This window comes from Rhinoderma darwinii, chromosome 4, assembly GCF_050947455.1.
Source record: "Rhinoderma darwinii isolate aRhiDar2 chromosome 4, aRhiDar2.hap1, whole genome shotgun sequence".
Classification (NCBI taxonomy): domain Eukaryota; kingdom Metazoa; phylum Chordata; class Amphibia; order Anura; family Rhinodermatidae; genus Rhinoderma; species Rhinoderma darwinii.
This window is the reverse complement of record NC_134690.1, coordinates 397726421-397746728: the sequence shown is the minus strand read 5'-3', so window position 1 is coordinate 397746728 and position 20308 is coordinate 397726421. Positions and strand designations below refer to the sequence as shown.

Below are 20308 nucleotides of genomic sequence, written 5' to 3'. Positions count from 1 at the left end.
GCCCCCTGAATATAATACTGCTACACATGGTGCCCTCTGAATATATAATACTGCTACACATTGTGCCCCCTGAATATATAATAGTGCTACACACAGTGCCCCCTGAATATAATACTGCTACACATAGTGCCCCCTGAACCAAACAGCCCAAGCACTCCAGACCACGTGATGTCCCCCGTCCCAGCCCCGTTATCTCGTCTTTCTAGCCTCTTCTTCCCAGCAGGGAGGATAGTCGATAGCCGAGCCGCAGACGGCTGTGTGAGGTGCGGATTGCGCTCGGCTCTCGGCTTTTCTTGCCTAGTTTGTTGTGTGGCGGGCTCCTGTCCGCACGCCTCTGGTCCTCCTGTGCTCTGAGTGTGTGTCCTGCCCGGCTCATCTCCGTGTCTTTCCTGCAGTCATGGCCGAGGCCTCCGAGAAGCTTTACCGGGCCGAGTACGCCAAGAGCAGCCGGGCCTCCTGTAAGAAATGCGGGGATAACATCGCTAAGGAGTCGCTGCGGCTCGCCATCATGGTGCAGGTAATCATGCGGCATCGTCGTGTGGCTGGGAGGGTATAGACCGGTATGGGAGGGGGTGGAGGCCTCCACAGTAACATGGCTGTATATGAAATGTGGAGCTGTGCCAGGGGTAGACTTCCTGTATGCAGCGCTTATCTGCCCCTTTAAGAAATGTTATAACACCCCCTTTAACATTTGCCGGGGGCCCTCTTGGTAACAGTTGCGGGGGCCCTCTTGGTAACCGTTGCGGGGGCCCTCTTGGTAACCGTTGCGGGGGCCCTCTTGGTAACCGTTGCGGGGCCCTCTTGGTAACCGTTGCGGGGGCGCGCTTGGTAACCGTTGCGGGGGCGCTCTTGGTCACAGTCGCCGGGGCGCTCTTGGTCACAGTCGCCGGGGCGCTCTTGGTCACAGTCGCCGGGGCGCTCTTGGTCACAGTCGCCGGGGGGCTCTTGGTCACAGTCGCCGGGGGGCTCTTGGTCACAGTCGCCGGGGGGCTCTTGGTCACAGTCGCCGGGGGGCTCTTGGTCACAGTCGCCGGGGGGCTCTTGGTCACAGTCGCCGGGGGGCTCTTGGTCACAGTCGCCGGGGCGCTCTTGGTCACAGTCGCCGGGGCGCTCTTGGTCACAGTCGCCGGGGCGCTCTTGGTCACAGTCGCCGGGGCGCTCTTGGTCACAGTCGCCGGGGGGCTCTTGGTCACAGTCGCCGGGGGGCTCTTGGTCACAGTCGCCGGGGGGCTCTTGGTCACAGTCGCCGGGGGGCTCTTACTAATACGCCAGCACAGTTTGGCGACCTCTATAAGAATGTTAGGCGGCTAATACTTTACAACTAGGAGGGTGATAAAACTTTTGCAATGACCCCGGTGTCTGGTAGACGTCCAATGAATTGTTGCAGGAAAATATCCGCGTGTGACCTGATCCGCCGCTGCGTGGACGAGGGCGTGTAAACTTCTGCACGGGCCCCACATGCCGCAGATCTCGGCCCTGAACCCGACTGACGGGCCACTGTTTATTGTAAGGATTAAAGGGGTCGTTCAGATTCAATTTTTTTTTTTTTGTATAATTAAAAGTTCTACAATTTTCCAATAAACTTTCTGTATTTCATTTCTCAGGGATTTCAAAATCTCTGCTTTCTGTTATTCAGTGGGAACGTTCATTGTTTGCTTCCAGTGGATATAGTTCTGTTCTAGTCATGTGATGGACACACAGGCGCCCGGCTTGTTACATGGTCACGTGATGGACACACAGGCGCCCGGCTCGTTACATGGTCACGTGATGGACACACAGGCGCCCGGCTCGTTACATGGTCACGTGATGGACACACAGGCGCCTGGCTCGTTACATGGTCATGTGATGGACACACAGGCGCCCGGCTCGTTACATGGTCATGTGATGGACACACAGGCGCCCGGCTCGTTACATGGTCATGTGATGGACACACAGGCGCCCGGCTCGTTACATGGTCATGTGATGGACACACAGGCGCCCGGCTCGTTACATGGTCATGTGATGGACACACAGGCGCCCGGCTCGTTACATGGTCACGTGATGGACACACAGGCGCCCGGCTCGTTACATGGTCACGTGATGGACACACAGGCACACGGCTCGTTACATGGTCACGTGATGGACACACACAGGCACTGGGATCGTTACATGGTCATGTGATGGACACACAGGCGCCCGGCTCGTTACATGGTCATGTGATAGACACACAGGCGCCCGGCTCGTTACATGGTCATGTGATGGACACACAGGCACCCAGCTAATTCCAGGGTCGGGATGGGCACACAGGTGCAGGGCTTGTTACAGGGTCATGTGATCACACAGGTGCTGGGATTGTTAGAAGACACAGCTCTGATACGCTTTAGGTAACTGTAACGACGGAATCAATAGAGTCGACTGCGCTATTGATTCCAACGGATATCTGCCGGAATGGTGACTAACGGAAATCATTAGCAATGTTTCCGTCACCATTGATATCAATGGTGATGGAAATGGTAGCTGTGGTTTCAGTTTGACCTTCCGTTGCGGAAACCTCCGACGGAACCCGAGAACGGAAAGCCAACGCTGATGTGAACAGGCCCTTACCCAGAACTCTCTGCGTCCAGCCCGGACTCCAGAGATGACGTTTCATCCCAATTGACTTCTGCAGCCAATCACGGGCTGCAGCGCCGTCCCAGGAGGCCAGACCGCACAACAACGGAGAGATGTGTCGCCATTACTACGGCGGAAATTCTGCACATAAAACCGCAACACAATGTGGTGCATTTTTTTATGGAATGTGCCTGGAGTTCTAGGTCAGATCCGCTGATCTGCTTTTTCTGGAGAACCTTACAGTGGCTGATAACAGGGAACAGTAGATTGCAATTAGTTCTTAGTGTGTTGATTAGTATAATGGATGCGCACAGCTTGTCCTGTAGTTATTCGTGGACTCTTGTGGCTACGTGTGGGGGTCTTCTTTAGGGGAGGGTGTGTGACATTGTGGTGGAGGGCAGTTATCTGGGTTCTGTAATATGAGATCTACCTCGGGGTGATCTTCTGATTATTGGGACACCAGAGCGCTCCGCAGGTCATCAGTCACCGTTGGAATGCTTGTAATTAGCAGACACCCCCTCCCCCGCTGATTTATGGTCTCCTCTACGGACTATTATCCCCATCCTCCTCCTCCGGTTTATCGGCTCTTTTGTCGTGTTAATTTTATGTGAATTTAGATTGGATTGATTTGCATAACAGGATATAATAGACTTCTGCGCTCCTAAATTAAAGGGGTATGCGAGCCTGAAGTCTTTTATCTGGTATTTATAGGGTAGGTGATAAATTTTAGATTGACGGGGTCTGACTGATGGGAACCCCACTGATTGTTAGAACAGGGGACCCCAGTTTCCTCATGACTGCCCGGAAGGAGGACATGGGGATTGAGCAGGCTCGCTGCTGCTTCTCCTTCCAAAGTCTATGGCACAGATGGAAACAGCTGTTCTAGCAATCTGTGTGGGTCCTGCGGTTGGACCCCGACCGATCTAACATCGCCCACCCAGTGGATAAATGATAAATGTTTTAAAGAGGCTCTGTCACCACATTATAAGTGCCCTGTCTCCTATATAAGGAGATGGGCGCTGTAATGTAGGTGACAGCAGTGCTTTTTATTTTAAAAAAAACGATCTACCACTTTATTAGCATTTTTAGATTTATGCTAATGAGTTGCTTAATGCCCAAGATGGCGTGTATTCACTTTAGACCAAGTGGGCGTTGTACAGAGGAGTGTATGATGCTGACCAATCAGTGACCAATCAGCATCATGCACTCCTCTCCATTCATTTACTCAGCGCATAGGGATCCTGCTAGATCACTATGTGCTGTCTTATACTAACACATTAACAATACTGAAGTGTTTAGACAGTGAATAGACATTCCACGGGATGTCTATTCACAATCTCTGCACTTCGTTACTGTTTCTATGGTAGTTACAGCCGAGGAAGCGTGATCTCGTTGTAACCTGTCATTCACAGTGTAATCTCGCGAGATTACGCGTCCTCTGCTGTAACTACCATAGAAACAGTAACGAAGTGCAGAGATTGTGAATAGACATCCCGTGGAATGTCTATTCACTGTCTAAACACTTCAGTATTGTTAATGTGTTAGATCCTTATGTGCTGTCTTATACTAGCAGGATCCCTATGCGCTGAGTAAATGAATGGAGAGGAGTGCATGACTCTGATTGGTCAGCGTCATACACTCCCCTGTACAACGCCCACTTGGTCTAAAGTGAATACACGCCCACTTGGGCATTAAGCAACTCATTAGCATAAATCTAAAATCGTTAATAAAGTGGTAAAAATAGATCGTTTTTTAAAATAAAAAGCACTGCTGTCACCTACATTATAGCGCCGATCTCCTTATGTAGGAGACAGGGCACTTATAATGTGGTGACAGAGTCTCTTTAAGTTGGTAGACTCCTTCATTTTCTTCTAAAATAATGGGGTGGATAGAGAAAGATCTTTATAATTGTTACAGCTCCTGTACAGACCTATGTGTCTCCATGGTTACAGACTACGAACAAGCTCTGTGTAGTCTGATCTGCAGTCCTGCATTAAGGCCCTATGAGACTGGATTCACACGAGCATGTTCGGGCCGTAAAGGACGGAACGTATTTCAGCCGCAAGTCCCGGACCGAACGCACCGAAATACGTTGCATCCAATTGTGGCCGGTGCAACAATTGCCTCGTTGATCGGCGCTCGTTTGCTCCTGTCACACGGAGCTATAGACGGGGACGCGGTTGTTGCTCGTTCATCTGCCGATCGCTGCCCTGTGTAAAAGGACCTTTTAGGCTCTGTTCACACATCACGTTGCCATAGGGAAACCCGGCATAGATGTTTGCTGCAGAAATCCGCACCAGAAACTCTTAATTCCTGCTGCGACTTGGCCAGCAGATCCGCACGCGATTTGTATTTCAATGGCGCTAATCCGCGGCAATAACGAACATGCTGCAGATTTTGACATTCGCGGTGCGTTTATTATTCGACGCTGACATTTTTCTGAGCGTGTGCACAGGGTGTATAATACCCCATTCTCCCGCATTACCAGCGGAATCTGCACCTGAATGTGTGAACATGGTCCGCTCCCTACTCCTCTGCCGGATTTTCATATGTGACATGTGAGCATAGCCTGACTCATGACTGCAGGGCCAGACTACACACAGTCCTTGTTGTCTGTAACTATGGTGACACATAAGTCTGGATCGGAGCTGCATGCACTAAACAGTAGGAGACTTCTAATCAAGACTATTTGCAAAGTTTTATTCAATTTTTTTTCTAGATGCGTTGGGACAGTAAAAAATCTGGTTGCAAAAGTGCACGTAGCGTTTTAGAGTTAAAGGGATTATACACAATTTTAAATAAAATTTAGACTATCCTTAGGATGGGCCATCAGTATTAGACCGTGGGGGGGTCTGACTCTCGACACCCTGACCCAATTAGCTGCTGGAAGGGAACGCGGCGCTCGTATGTTCATTCTTTACATGGATTTCATTTTCATTGGTACTTTCAATGTGATTGTTTTGTTTTTTTCCCCCGTAGTCTCCCATGTTTGATGGGAAGGTCCCACACTGGCACCACTATTCCTGTTTCTGGAAGCGGGCACGAGTCTTATCTAATGGCGAAATTGATGGCTTCACGGAGCTGCGGTGGGAGGATCAGGAGAAGATCAAGAAGGCGATTGAAACGGGGGGAGCAGCTGGCGGTAGGTTGGAGACGTTGCTTAATCTTAAAGGGCTTTTCTGGTTTTGTGGATTCTTTTAGTTTCAATAATGCTGTTTTGAAGATCTCTGTTTGCTGTCGGTGAGTGGAAACATCATTGTTTTGTTTTTCCTGATCATATCCTACTGACAACAGCAGGGCTTTAGTTTTAAGGCTCCACGGAGCTGCCGCAATGCGTCCGGCACCCTATTCGGCGGGCTGTCGTGTTGCTAGTCAATGGCCATGCTTTGTTTCGACTAAAACGGCTGTTCACCGCCAACATCGTGAAGCCATAATTATGCAGGTAAACAGCCGTTATACTCAGAACAACGCAAGGCCGTTGACTAACAACTTCACAGCCGCACCGAACAGGGCGTCAGTGCGGCTGTCTGAAGTATTGCGCCAGCGTCAATGCTTCTCCGTTGGGCCTTACCTTTAGAAGAGAGAGCTCTTATACACTGTAACGAGCTCTGCACCTGTGTGAGCAGCACATAATCAGTGAATTAACAGCTCCTACTGCTCCATCACTATTGCAATGGCGGTCTTCATGAAAGCAGCATCATTGTGGAGCTGTACTGGCGGTCATATTGGCGGTCGCTCAGCTTTACCAGAAACCGGTATATGCACTGGTGATCAGGGTTCACTTACTTTTTTTTATTTATAATCGTCATGACTTGCATGTTACTGTGGAGAGATGTGTGTGTGTGTGTGTGTATGTATATATATATATATATATATATATATATATATATATATATATATTCCGGCTGACTGATTATGCGCTTGCCTCCCCCCCCCCCCCCCCCCCCCAGGACCTGGAGGTGAAGCTAAAGGAGGAAAAGCAGACATGACACTGAATGATTTTGCAGCTGAATACGCAAAGTCCAACAGAAGCACCTGCAAAGGCTGCGAGGAAAAGATCGAGAAGGTAAAATGAATAGGATTACATTCTTTATTTATTTTTTTACATTTTTCACATCCAAAATCCTGCAGCGGTAAATTTCATAATATATTTTAATATAGGTTGGCCATCTATTTCCCTGATACACAGCTCCAAATCCGCTGCTTCCCTACACACAGCCTTACAGTTAAAGCGTCTCTGTCACCACATTATAAGTGGCCTCTCTTGTACATGATGTGATCGGCGCTGTAATGTAGATAACAGCAGTGTTTTTTATTTAGAAAAACCATCATTTTTGACGGAGTTATGACCTATTTTAGCTTTATGCTAATGAGTTTCTTAATGGACAAGACCTCATCTGCCATTGATGCTGCGTCTCTCTGAGAGGGAAGACAAAGTATCTCAAAGGTAAAGGGTAACTAAACTTTCAATGAACTTCTGACATGTCCGAAGTTTTGATTGGTGGGGGTAGGAGCACTTAGATCCCCACCGATCGCTAAAACGAACCGGCAGAAGTACTCGGTTGAGTGCTGAGCCGCTTTGTTTCTGATCGACTTTTCTCGAAAAGCTGAGCAATTGGTGTACGGGCTCAATAGAAAGTCTATGGGTCCGTACATGGTTACATCGGCTTTCCGAGAAAAGCCGATTGCTAAAATGAAGCGGCAGAAGTGATCGAGCGATCATTTCTGATCGGCTTTTCTCAGAAAGCCGGTGCACGGACCCATAGACTTTCTATTGAGCCCGTACACCAATTTCTCGACTTTTAGAGAAAAGCCGATCAGAAACAAAGCGGCTCAGTGCTCACACGAGTGCTTCTGCCGCTTCGTTTTAGCGATCGGTGGGGGTCTCAGTGCTCGGACCTCCACCGATCAAAACTTCTGACATGTCACTATGACATGTCCGAAGTTTTTTGAAAGTTTAGTCACCCTTTATGTATTCCCATGCGTACCCCACCCCCCATATGGCTCACGGTCACTGACTGCGTGTCTTGTTTTTCAGGGTCAGGTGAGATTATCTAAGAAGAGCGTGGATGTGGAGCGGCCTCAGCTGGGCATGATTGATCGCTGGTATCACCCAGACTGCTTTGTGAGTCGCAGGGAAGAACTTGGGTTCCTCTCCATGTACAGCGCCAGCCAGATGAAGTGCTTCAGCCTCCTCAAGGCAGAGGACAAGGATACCCTGAAAGCCAAGCTCCCGGCAGTGAAGAATGAGACGGGGTATGTATGTGCGCTGCGTGTCATCTGTGCTAATTATTTCAATTCATCATAAGTCTGTGCAGCTCAGAATTTAGGAGAGGGTCTCTTTTGAGAAAAATAAAAAGAGAACGGTGGCGGAAGCTGATGCACTGCGTTATACCGAGAGCAGGGCCGGTGAGGGAGCGATACCTGCGGCCCCCTGCACTAGTCATTAATACTGCAGTCTGATATGGGGGTGACACTTCTGCCAAGCTGTTTTTTGCCTTCGCGCTTATCTGCACAGTTCCAATCTAAGTTTGCGTTCAATTATGTCTGACAGTTTGTTTGCCGGGGATACTCTGCTTGACAACACGCAGCAGTTCCCTAGCAACCAGTCTGTCTCAAATTACTCCTATCTGCAGCTCAAGACAGAATTTACACTGAACAGAGGACAGATAGGGGGTGAATACAGCTCTGGAGTATAATACAGGATGTAACTCCGGATCAGTACAGGATAAGTAATGTAATGTATGTACACAGTGACCACCAGCAGAATAGTGAGTGCAGCTCTGGAGTATAATACAGGATATAACTCAGGATCAGTACAGGATAAGTAATGTAATGTATGTACACAGTGACTCCACCAGCAGAATAGTGAGTGCAGCTCTGGAGTATAATACAGGATGTAACTCAGGATCGGTACAGGATAAGTAATGTAATGTATGTACACAGTGACTCCACCAGCAGAATAGTGAGTGCAGCTCTGGAGTATAATACAGGATATAACTCAGGATCAGTACAGGATAAGTAATGTATGTACACAGTGACTCCACCAGCAGAATAGTGAGTGCAGCTCTGGAGTATAATACAGGATGTAACTCAGGATAAGTATTGTAATGTATGTACACAGTGACTCCACCAGCAGAATAGTGAGTGCAGCTCTGGAGTATAATACAGGATGTAACTCAGGATTAGTACAGGATAAGTAATGTATGTACACAGTGACTCCACCAGCAGAATAGTGAGTGCAGCTCTGGAGTATAATACAGGATGTAACTCAGGATCAGTACAGGATAAGTAATGTAATGTATGTACACAGTGACTCCACCAGCAGAATAGTGAGTGCAGCTCTGGAGTATAATACAGGATGTAACTCAGGATAAGTAATGTAATGTATGTACACAGTGACTCCACCAGCAGAATAGTGAGTGCAGCTCTGGAGTATAATACAGGATGTAACTCAGGATCGGTACAGGATAAGTAATGTAATGTATGTACACAGTGACTCCACCAGCAGAATAGTGAGTGCAGCTCTGGAGTATAATACAGGATATAACTCAGGATCAGTACAGGATAAGTAATGTATGTACACAGTGACTCCACCAGCAGAATAGTGAGTGCAGCTCTGGAGTATAATACAGGATGTAACTCAGGATAAGTATTGTAATGTATGTACACAGTGACTCCACCAGCAGAATAGTGAGTGCAGCTCTGGAGTATAATACAGGATGTAACTCAGGATTAGTACAGGATAAGTAATGTATGTACACAGTGACTCCACCAGCAGAATAGTGAGTGCAGCTCTGGAGTATAATACAGGATGTAACTCAGGATCAGTACAGGATAAGTAATGTAATGTATGTACACAGTGACTCCACCAGCAGAATAGTGAGTGCAGCTCTGGAGTATAATACAGGATGTAACTCAGGATAAGTAATGTAATGTATGTACACAGTGACTCCACCAGCAGAATAGTGAGTGCAGCTCTGGAGTATAATACAGGATGTAACTCAGGATCAGTACAGGATAAGTAATGTATGTACACAGTGACTCCACCAGCAGAATAGTGAGTGCAGCTCTGGAGTCTTATACAGGATGTAATTCAAGATCAGTGCAAATGACTCCACTTGTAATATACTGTAAAATGGTGAACATGCTCATGAAGCTTTTGCAAAAAGCTGGTTGGCAAATCCAATGGGAATGGTAATTGTTAAACACCAGTGAATGTTGTCACAACGGAATTAAGTGTTTTATTTATTTTTATTTGGTCTTTAAAAAAAAAAAAAATAATACATTGGGAATGAGCTGTGCTAAAATATGATTGTGCGGATTATATACTCTGTAGTAGTTGCTTCAAGAAACTTTACAATCATATTGTCTTTTTAGAAATCGGCGAGGTAGATTATGCACTAAAGGGCTGGATTCATCAGAGACAAATGCGTCTGCTGGGACGATCAGCCCCCGGCTCTCCTGGCAAACAGATGATTTTTTTGAGTAAAGCCGGCAGCCAGCCAGGCATTTCCCCTACAGCGGCCACTGCAGGGGAAATGTAGTATTACATGGCGGCCATTCAAATCACTGTCCTATAATACAAGGACGGCTCAAGTCCGCTAGAACGGTGTACACTCGTACGGAGCGTCTCTCCATTCTGGCTGTAAGAGTAGGTTCCCAAGTGAGGGACCCCCCCCCCCCCCCTGTGATGTCCATAGTCCCTAACACGACACATTTTTTTTATCATTTTTAAAATCTCTGCTTGCTGTCGGAGATGTATTTCCCGCATATAATACCATGGAGACTGATATAATATATAATATAGATCCTTCATTCTCTTACTCCAAGAAATACGTCTTTTGAATATTAAATTCACCCGTTGACAAAACAGAAAAATCGGTCAACATTTGCTAATATGACGGTGAACAGAACAATCCTCCGTGAGCAAAACTGTCTGGACTTCAGGCTGATAAACCTGCGCTGATACATTGTAACAAACTATCAGGACAGGAGAGAGATGTGTACTGCTGGTGTGTTTCGCTCAGAGAGGATTGTCTAGACTGGATGCAATTGTTTTCTTCCTCAGGAGGCAAACACGAATGTTCCCATTCACTGACAGCAAGCAGAGATTTTTCAAAAGGTGAGGAATCGATACTCAAAAAAAAAAGTTGCAGAATTTTTCATTCTACACAAAACTGGTAAGCCCCAGAGCGATTCTTGAAGGGATAGATCATTTATGACAGTCATGTATGGATTTTTACGTCTATGTCGGAATATTGCGGTCGTTTCAGAACCTTCCGCGCCCAATTTATTAGTGTAGATGCGAAACGGAGGTTTGATTGGTCCGTTTGGTCGTGAGGACTGCAGCGTTCTTACACTTGAAGACTTTCTTGAAGGAATTTCTGAAGGACTTCAGCTTGTACACATACATGATGGGGTTGAGGGCGGAATTGGCGTGGGTGAGGATGATGCCAATGTCCAGAATGACGGGGGGGATGTAGCAGCGTGGGCAGAGCAGGCTTATGCCATTCATAACATGCAGAGGAGCCCAGCATAACATGAAAAAGAAAATAATGGTGAAGAGGGATGTGGCGGTCTTAAACTCCTTCATCCCCGATCCATGTTTGCCCGCGTTGCCCACCATTGTGCCATGTAGCTGCTTTTTTACTGCGGCATAGATCTGGGTATAGATCACAAGCATAATTATTAGAGGCAAGTAGAAAAAGGTGACGGTAAAAAAATAGACCAGGTAAGTCATGTCAATAACGTGGACGAAGATACAGTAACCGTCCGGGGGCGGGGGCTTATGCCAGCCCATCAGTGGCATCAGCCCACTAAGAAATGCCACGATCCAGGCCGTGACGATGAGAACGAATGTGTTGTTGGGGGTCATTATGCTCTTGTACCGCAGAGGGTTGAGAATGGCGATGTAGCGGTCCACCGAGATGGCCAGGAGGCTGAAGGTTGAGCTCATGGTCAGCATGATCAGAGTGGAAAGCATCAACAGGCAAAGCTCCAGGTGGTATCGGGGGATGCCAACGGTCGTCAGGATGGCCGACGGGATGGCAAATGCCCCCACGCACACATCCGCCACCGACAGCGACGCTAGAAAGTAGTTCGTCACTGTCCACAGCTTCCGGTCTTGCACCACGGCGATGCACACCAGGATGTTTCCTAACGTCGCGGTGACGGCGATCACGATCTCGGCGGCCGTGTAAGGAACGTTCAGTGTGAATGTGAGGTCGGGAACGGAGGCGATGCTGACGTTCATTGCGCTGGAAACAGAAAGGAAGGGTGTTAGATGCTGTGCAGGGATGAACGTTGTATCGGACTCTGTTCACTCTGGCCGATACGTGGTTAAATGGATAGCGGTGAATGACGACCGACCTCATTGGTCAGCAAGAATAGATCTGCAGGCTGCACTATTGTAAACACAGCCTAACTATAAGGTCACGCACGCAACCGTGTCCTGGATCTGTACTTGTCCCAAATACGGTGCTAATGTCCTACGGAGCTGTACACACCTGCCATAGGTTTGCAGCATACACCAGTAGGACTATTCTTCCCTGCTCTGATAGAGAGATGACGGCAAGCAGTATGGACCACAAATTACAGTTTACAATATGATACCCTATTGCTCACAGTCCTATGCGTGGCTGGGGGTTTTGGCCGGCACTGACGTGTTACAATCTTGCAGCCCATTTAGTGCAATTTCTGCAACTAATGAATGGGATTAAATGATCGGGAAGACACGTGGGATGAAACGTCATCCCAGAAGGCCGCACTGGACGAAGAAGCATAGAATTCTGGGTAAGTATGAGTTCTATTTATAATTTTTTTTCTCATTTGAGATTTTTGCGCTGGAATAGCAGCATTTCCGCCGCAAAAATCGCAACATCTGCTATTTGTTGCAGGTTTTACTTCCCAATTGAATTCAATAGGGAAAACCTGCAACAAGAAAGCAGTGATTTGCAAATACAACTGACAAGCTGCGGAATAAAAAAAAAAATCTGCAACGCAGGTCAATTTCGGAGCGTTTTTTTGGCTTATCATTTACGCAGCGTGTGGAGATTTGTTCATATCTCATCCACTCCGCTGCTACTGTATTATGCTGCCGATTTTCTGCAACGAAATCTGTGGCGGAAAATCTGCAGTATTTACGTGACGTGGGAACTTACCCTTAGGAAATGTTCAGACGTAGCAGATTTTTTCCGCTGTGGATTTTGCAACGTGTGGTACTTGTGGATATTAGTTGCACATTAGCAGTGGATTTCATTCATTGCATTGTAAAGGGTAAAATCCACAGTATAAATCCCGCATGCACACGAACGTAAAAACGCCCGTTATCACGGGCCGTAATTACGGGCCCACAGACTTCTATTGGCCACGGGTAACTCCCCGTTTGCTTACGGGAAGGTGCCCGTGCCGTTGAAAAATATAGAACAATGTCCTATTTCAGGCCGTAATTACGGCACGGGCAGCCCATAGAAGTCTGGGCGTTGCTAGGCGACGTCAGTAAATAGTCACTGTCCAGGGTGCTGAAAGAGTTAAATGATCGGCAGTAACTGTTTCTGCACCCTAGACAGTGGATCACAATATAGATAAAGCTGTAAAAAAAAAAGAAAAGACGTTCATACTTACCCAGCACTCCCTGCTTCTTCCTCCAGTCCGGCCTCCTGGGATGACGTTACAGCCCATGTGAGCACTGCAGCCAATCACAGGCCAATCACTGGCTGCAGCGGTCCCATGGACTGCCGCGTCCAGGGAGGTCGGGCTGGATGTGAAGAGAGGGACGCGTCACCAAGACAACGGCCGGTAAGTATGAAATTCTTTTACTTTTATTACGGAAAGGGCTGTCCCTTCTCTCTATCCTGCACTGATAGAGAGAAGGGACTGCCGATTACTGCACTGATAGAGAGAAGGGCTGCCGATTACTGCACTGATAGAGAGAAGGGCTGCCGATTACTGCACTGATAGAGAGAAGGGCTGCCGATTACTGCACTGATAGAGAGAAGGGCTGCCGATTACTGCACTGATAGAGAGAAGGGCTGCCGATTACTGCACTGATAGAGAGAAGGGCTGCCGATTACTGCACTGATAGAGAGAAGGGCTGCCGATTACTGCACTGATAGAGAGAAGGGGCTGCCGATTACTGCACTGATAGAGAGAAGGGCTGCCGATTACTGCACTGATAGAGAGAAGGGCTGCCGATTACTGCACTGATAGAGAGAAGGGCTGCCGATTACTGCACTGATAGAGAGAAGGGCTGCCGATTACTGCACTGATAGAGAGAAGGGCTGCCGATTACTGCACTGATAGAGAGAAGGGCTGCCGATTAGTGCAGTGCAATTTTGCAGCCAAAAACGTGCCCGTAAATACAGGTGGAATACGTGTGACCAAGGACCCGTATTTACGCCAGTATTTACGGGTGGACAAAAATACGGTCGTGTGCATGGGGCCTTAGCGGAAAAATCTGCTACATGTGAATAAGGTTTTGAAAGCTCCACTCACATGTATTGCACTTGGTTACAGATTTTCAGTGCTGAAACCGCACCGAGAATCTACAACAAATCCACCAGGTCTGAATGTGGACGATTTTCAGGATTTCCATGGTTGCAGCAATAATTTGTATTCCGAGAGGGCAGGAGGGAGGGGGAAATTGTGCAGATCTTCAGCCCCAGTGGTTGAACCCTGACTGATCACCCTTCCGCATGCTGTAAAGGTCTGTCATTTCTGAGTCCCCCTAAGTTTCTAGTTCATATCAGGCTCTATCTTGTAGCAGTTCAACCTCTACTGATAGTCCTGGGTGAGGAAAAGACTTCACCACTATCAACTGCTGCCGATCCTTTACCTTATGATTCTTTACTGTAGGACGGTTATGCAGCAAACGTATGTCCACATTTCAACACCATTTGTACAGTTTTAGTCTTATCTAGATATAATCAATAATATAAGAAGTTGAGTGACTTTGTAAATGCTGTACATTATAACTATATTATACTCCAGAGCTGCACTCACTATTCTGCTGGTGGAGTCACTGTGTACATACATTACATTACTTATCCTGTACTGATCCTGAGTTACATCCTGTATTATACTCCAGAGCTGCACTCACTATTCTGCTGGTGGAGTCACTGTGTACATACATTACATTACATATCCTGTACTGAACCGGAGCTGCACTCACTATTCTGCTGGTGGAGTCACTGTGTACATACATTACATTACTTATCCTGTACTGATCCTGAGTTATATTCTGTATTATACTCCAGAGCTGCACTCACTATTCTGCTGGAGGAGTCACTCTGTACATACATTACTTATCCTGTACTGATCCTGAGTTATATGCTGTATTATACTCCAGAGCTGCACTCACTATTCTGCTGGTGGAGTCACTGTGCACATACATTACATTACTTATCCTGTACTGATCCTGAGTTACATCCTGTATTATACTCCAGAGCTGCACTCACTATTCTGCTGGTGGAGTCACTGTGTACATACATTACATTACTTATCCTGTACTGATCCTGAGTTATATCCTGTATTATACTCCAGAGCTGCACTCACTATTCTGCTGGTGGAGTCACTGTGTACATACATTACATTACATATCCTGTACTGAACCAGAGCTGCACTCACTATTCTGCTGGTGGAGTCACTGTGTACATACATTACATTACTTCTTCTGTACTGATCCTGAGTTATATCCTGTATTATACTCCAGAGCTGCACTCACTATTCTGCTGGAGGAGTCACTGTGTACATACATTACATTACTTGTACTGTTCCTGAGTTACATCCTGTATTATACTCCAGAGCTGCACTCACTATTCTGCTGGTGCAGTCTCTGTGTACATACATTAACAGGATGTAACTCAGGATTAGTACATGATCAGTAATGTATGTACACAGTGACTCCACCAGCAGAATAGTGAGTGCAGCTCTGGAGTATAATACAGGATGTAACTCAGGCTCAGTACAGGATAAGTAATGTAATGTATGTACACAGTTACTCCACCAGCAGAATAGTGAGTGCAGCTCTGGAGTATAATACAGGATGTAACTCAGGATCAGTACAGGATAAGTAATGTAATGTATGTACACAGTGACTCCACCAGCAGAATAGTGAGTGCAGCTCTGGAGTATAATACAGGATGTAACTCAGGATCAGTACAGGATAAGTAATGTAATGTATGTACACAGTGACTCCACCAGCAGAATAGTGAGTGCAGCTCTGGAGTATAATACAGGATGTAACTCAGGATCAGTACAGGATAAGTAATGTAATGTATGTACAGTGACTCCACCAGCAGAATAGTGAGTGCAGCTCTGGAGTATAATACAGGATGTAACTCAGGATCAGTACAGGATAATTAATATAATGTATTTGCAATGTGGCTCACTCTCTTATGAAGATAATTGTATACGTTACCTGCTGACCCAGTTTTTCTAATGATCGGTGGTGGTCACACAATTTCTGTTTGGTTGTAATGTATAAAAATCTTTTAATAAAAATTTAAGATTTAAAAAAAATAAAAAAATGAGCTCATCCTATACAATGTGTATAAGACTTACAGGGCTGTTTCATGTCCGTTGAGCTGACGTCCGGAATGATGATCCGATGATTCCCGTGTTCTCACTGTCACGGGGTCTCTAGATCTCTATTTATTAGTGCGTTCCCTCCTCGCACCAGATGCTCTTCTTCATCATTAGTGAAGGTGTTGAGCGTTGATTTGATTAATTACCTCCATAATTAGACACTGAGGCTCTAATGTCCTCTCCGCTCCGACTCTGGAGGATACAGAAGCTCCCTCTCCTTGTATCTGGCCGTCACACCTTGTCAGGAAAGAGTCCTAATTATGGAGAGCAGCGTCGCACGTTACAAACCCCCAAAGTCCTCAGTGTCACAGCTTTCCTTGTTTTTACTATATTCGTTTCCGTTACCCCCATTCCAGTCATGAGCTTTACATCCTCCAGTCATAAATTTTGCCTTTACTGTAACTCGCACCAACACTTCAATGGTGCTCAATAAGTAAAAAGTTTGCAAGCTAATTTGTGACCATCGCAAGTAATGAAATTTGGATTTTCTAAAATGTTCTCAAGTTGTCTTGCGACTTATTTTCTCCTAGGGAAATATTAAAGGCGCAATAGAGCAGCAAGTTTAATGCATCTCACGGAGGGGATGCTATGGAGTCCTACCCTTATAATGAGGGGAAGCATTATAGCTGCTAAACACAAAAGGGATGACTGACACACACTGAACCAGCAGGGAATGATGCTAGATTTCAACTCTGAAACCTGCCGAATAGTGTGTGCAGCTCTGGTGTATAATACAGGATATAACTCCGGATCAGTACAGGATAAGTAATGTATGTACACAGTGACTCCACCAGCAGAATAGTGAGTGCAGCTCTGGAGTATAATACAGGATGTAACTCAGGATCAGTACAGGATAAGTAATGTAATGTAATGTATGTACATAGTGACTCCACCAGCAGAATAGTGAGTGCAGCTCTGGAGTATAATACAGGATGTAACTCCGGATCAGTACAGGATAAGTAATGTAATGTATATACACAGTGACTCCACCAGCAGAATAGTGAGTGCAGCTCTGGAGTATAATACAGGATGTAACTCCGGATCAGTACAGGATAAGTAATGTAATGTATATACACAGTGACTCCACCAGCAGAATAGTGAGTGCAGCTCTGGAGTATAATACATGATGTAACTCAGGATCAGTACAGGATAAGTAATGTATGTACACAGTGACTCCACCAGCAGAATAGTGAGTGCAGCTCTGGAGTATAATACAGGATGTAACTCAGGATCAGTACAGGATAAGTAATGTAATGTATGTACACAGTGACTTCACCAGCAGAATAGTGAGTGCAGCTCTGGAGTTTAATACAGGATGTAACTCAGGATCAGTACAGGATAAGTAATGTAATGTATGTACATAGTGACTCCACCAGCAGAATAGTGAGTGCAGCTCTGGAGTATAATACAGGATGTAACTCCGGATCAGTACAGGATAAGTAATGTAATGTATATACACAGTGACTCCACCAGCAGAATAGTGAGTGCAGCTCTGGAGTATAATACATGATGTAACTCAGGATCAGTACAGGATAAGTAATGTATGTACACAGTGACTCCACCAGCAGAATAGTGAGTGCAGCTCTGGAGTATAATACAGGATGTAACTCAGGATCAGTACAGGATAAGTAATGTAATGTATGTACACAGTGACTCCACCAGCAGAATAGTGAGTGCAGCTCTGGAGTATAATACAGGATGTAACTCCGGATCAGTACAGGATAATCAATGTAATGTATGTACATAGTGACTCCACCAGCAGAATAGTGAGTGCAGCTCTGGAGTATAATACAGGATGTAACTCAGGATCAGTACAGGATAAGTAATGTAATGTATGTACACAGTGACTCCACCAGCAGAATAGTGAGTGCAGCTCTGGAGTATAATACAGGATGTAACTCCGGATCAGTACAGGATAAGTAATGTAATGTATATACACAGTGACTCCACCAGCAGAATAGTGAGTGCAGCTCTGGAGTATAATACATGATGTAACTCAGGATCAGTACAGGATAAGTAATGTATGTACACAGTGACTCCACCAGCAGAATAGTGAGTGCAGCTCTGGAGTATAATACAGGATGTAACTCAGGATCAGTACAGGATAAGTAATGTAATGTATGTACACAGTGACTCCACCAGCAGAATAGTGAGTGCAGCTCTGGAGTATAATACAGGATGTAACTCCGGATCAGTACAGGATAATCAATGTAATGTATGTACACAGTGACTCCACCAGCAGAATAGTGAGTACAGCTCTGGAGTATAATACAGGATGTAACTCAGGATCAGTACAGGATAAGTAATGTAATGTATGTACACAGTGACTCCACCAGCAGAATAGTGAGTGCAGCTCTGGAGTATAATACAAGATATAACTCAGGATCAGTACAGGATAAGTAATGTAATGTATGTACATAGTGACTCCACCAGCAGAATAGTGAGTGCAGCTCTGGAGTATTATACAGGCTGTAACTCAGGATCATTATAAAGCCTCATGTACACGGTTGTGCCTGTAAACATTGCCCGCGATTGATATTCTACAGGTCTTGTTCGGGGTGATTCAGGTGTCTGCGGGCTCAGCTGACTTTGTCTTTTTGCTTCATCTAGGAAGAGAAAAGGGGATGAGCTGGACGGATCTGCTGTTTCCAAAAAGAAATTAAAGAAGGAGAAGGAAAAAGAATCCAAGCTTGAGAAATTGCTGAAGGTGAGATGACAGGGGCTCTAGTGTGTCATGTTAGAATAGAAGCAGCAATGCTACGCCAGGTCCACCACACCACAGATACTATGAAGCTCGTTGTGATTATTGGGACCTCCGATGATTAGATTAGAAAAACAATCTATCCTACAGAAACAGCGCCACTTTTGACTATAGGCCTTGTCGTCTATTGTAGCTCAGTCCAATTTCTTGTTTTCAGCTGCAATACCACATACAGCCCATTAACAAGAGGGGGCGCTGTTTCTGGAAGAAAGCAGCCATCTCTTAAAACCCTTGCACTGAAAATCCAGCTTTTTCCTGAGACTTGGCTGCCCCCTTTTCTCCCTGGTTACTGCTAATTCCCGGCATGTGCATATTTATGGGGGAGTCTGGAGTATTAGACGTCAGCCTGTATGTGTATCGCCACCTTTAGGCTGGGTTCACACGACCTATTTTCAGACGTAAACGAGGCGTATTATGCCTCGTTTTACGTCTAAAAATAGGGCTCCAATACGTCGGCAAACATCTGCCCATTCATTTGAATGGGTTTGCCGACGTACTGTGCCGACGACCTGTCATTTACGCGTCGTCGTTTGACAGCTGTCAAACGACGATGCGTAAAAATACAGCCTCGTCAAAAGAAGTGCAGGACACTTATATACATTATATGCAGGACACTTATATACATTATATGCAGGAGACTTATATACATTATATGCGGGACGCTTGTATACATTATATGCGGGACGCTTATATACATTATATGCGGGACGCTTGTATACATTATATGCGGGACGCTTGTATACATTATATGCGGGACGCTTGTATACATTATATGCGGGACGCTTCTATACATTATATGCGGGACGCTTCTATACATTATATGCGGGACGCTTCTATACATTATATGCGGGACGCTTATATACATTATATGCGGGACGCTTATATACATTACATGCGGGACACTTGTATACATTACATGCGGGACACTTGTATACATTATATGCGGGACACTTGTATACATTATATGCGGGACACTTGTATACATTATATGCGGGACACTTGTATACATTATATGCGGGACACTTGTATACATTATATGCGGGACACTTGTATACATTATATGCGGGACACTTGTATACATTATATGCGGGACACTTGTATACATTATATGCGGGACACTTGTATACATTATATGCGGGACACTTGTATACATTATATGCGGGACACTTGTATACATTATATGCGGGACACTTGTATACATTATATGCGGGACACTTATATACATTATATGCAGAACACTTCTATACATTATATGCGGGACACTTATATACATTATATGCGGGACACTTATATACATTATATGCGGGACGCTTATATACATTATATGCGGGACGCTTATATACATTATATGCGGGACGCTTATATACATTA

General features: G+C 45.7%; 1 protein-coding gene and 1 pseudogene across 1 annotated transcript in view; one reads left to right on the top strand and one right to left on the bottom strand.

The window, feature by feature from the left end:
- Positions 1-275: 275 nt before the first annotated feature.
- Positions 276-20308, top strand: part of PARP1 (poly(ADP-ribose) polymerase 1) — a 62156-nt gene continuing 42123 nt past the window's right edge. Inside the window, exons 1-5 of the mRNA XM_075863420.1 lie at positions 276-517; positions 5569-5731; positions 6540-6655; positions 7628-7845; positions 18787-18883. Coding sequence (XP_075719535.1) covers positions 398-517; positions 5569-5731; positions 6540-6655; positions 7628-7845; positions 18787-18883 — 714 coding nt within the window. The 5' untranslated portion in view covers positions 276-397. The remainder of the gene's footprint in view (positions 518-5568; positions 5732-6539; positions 6656-7627; positions 7846-18786; positions 18884-20308) is intronic.
- On the bottom strand, positions 10886-11845 carry LOC142758992 (adenosine receptor A1 pseudogene; annotated as a pseudogene).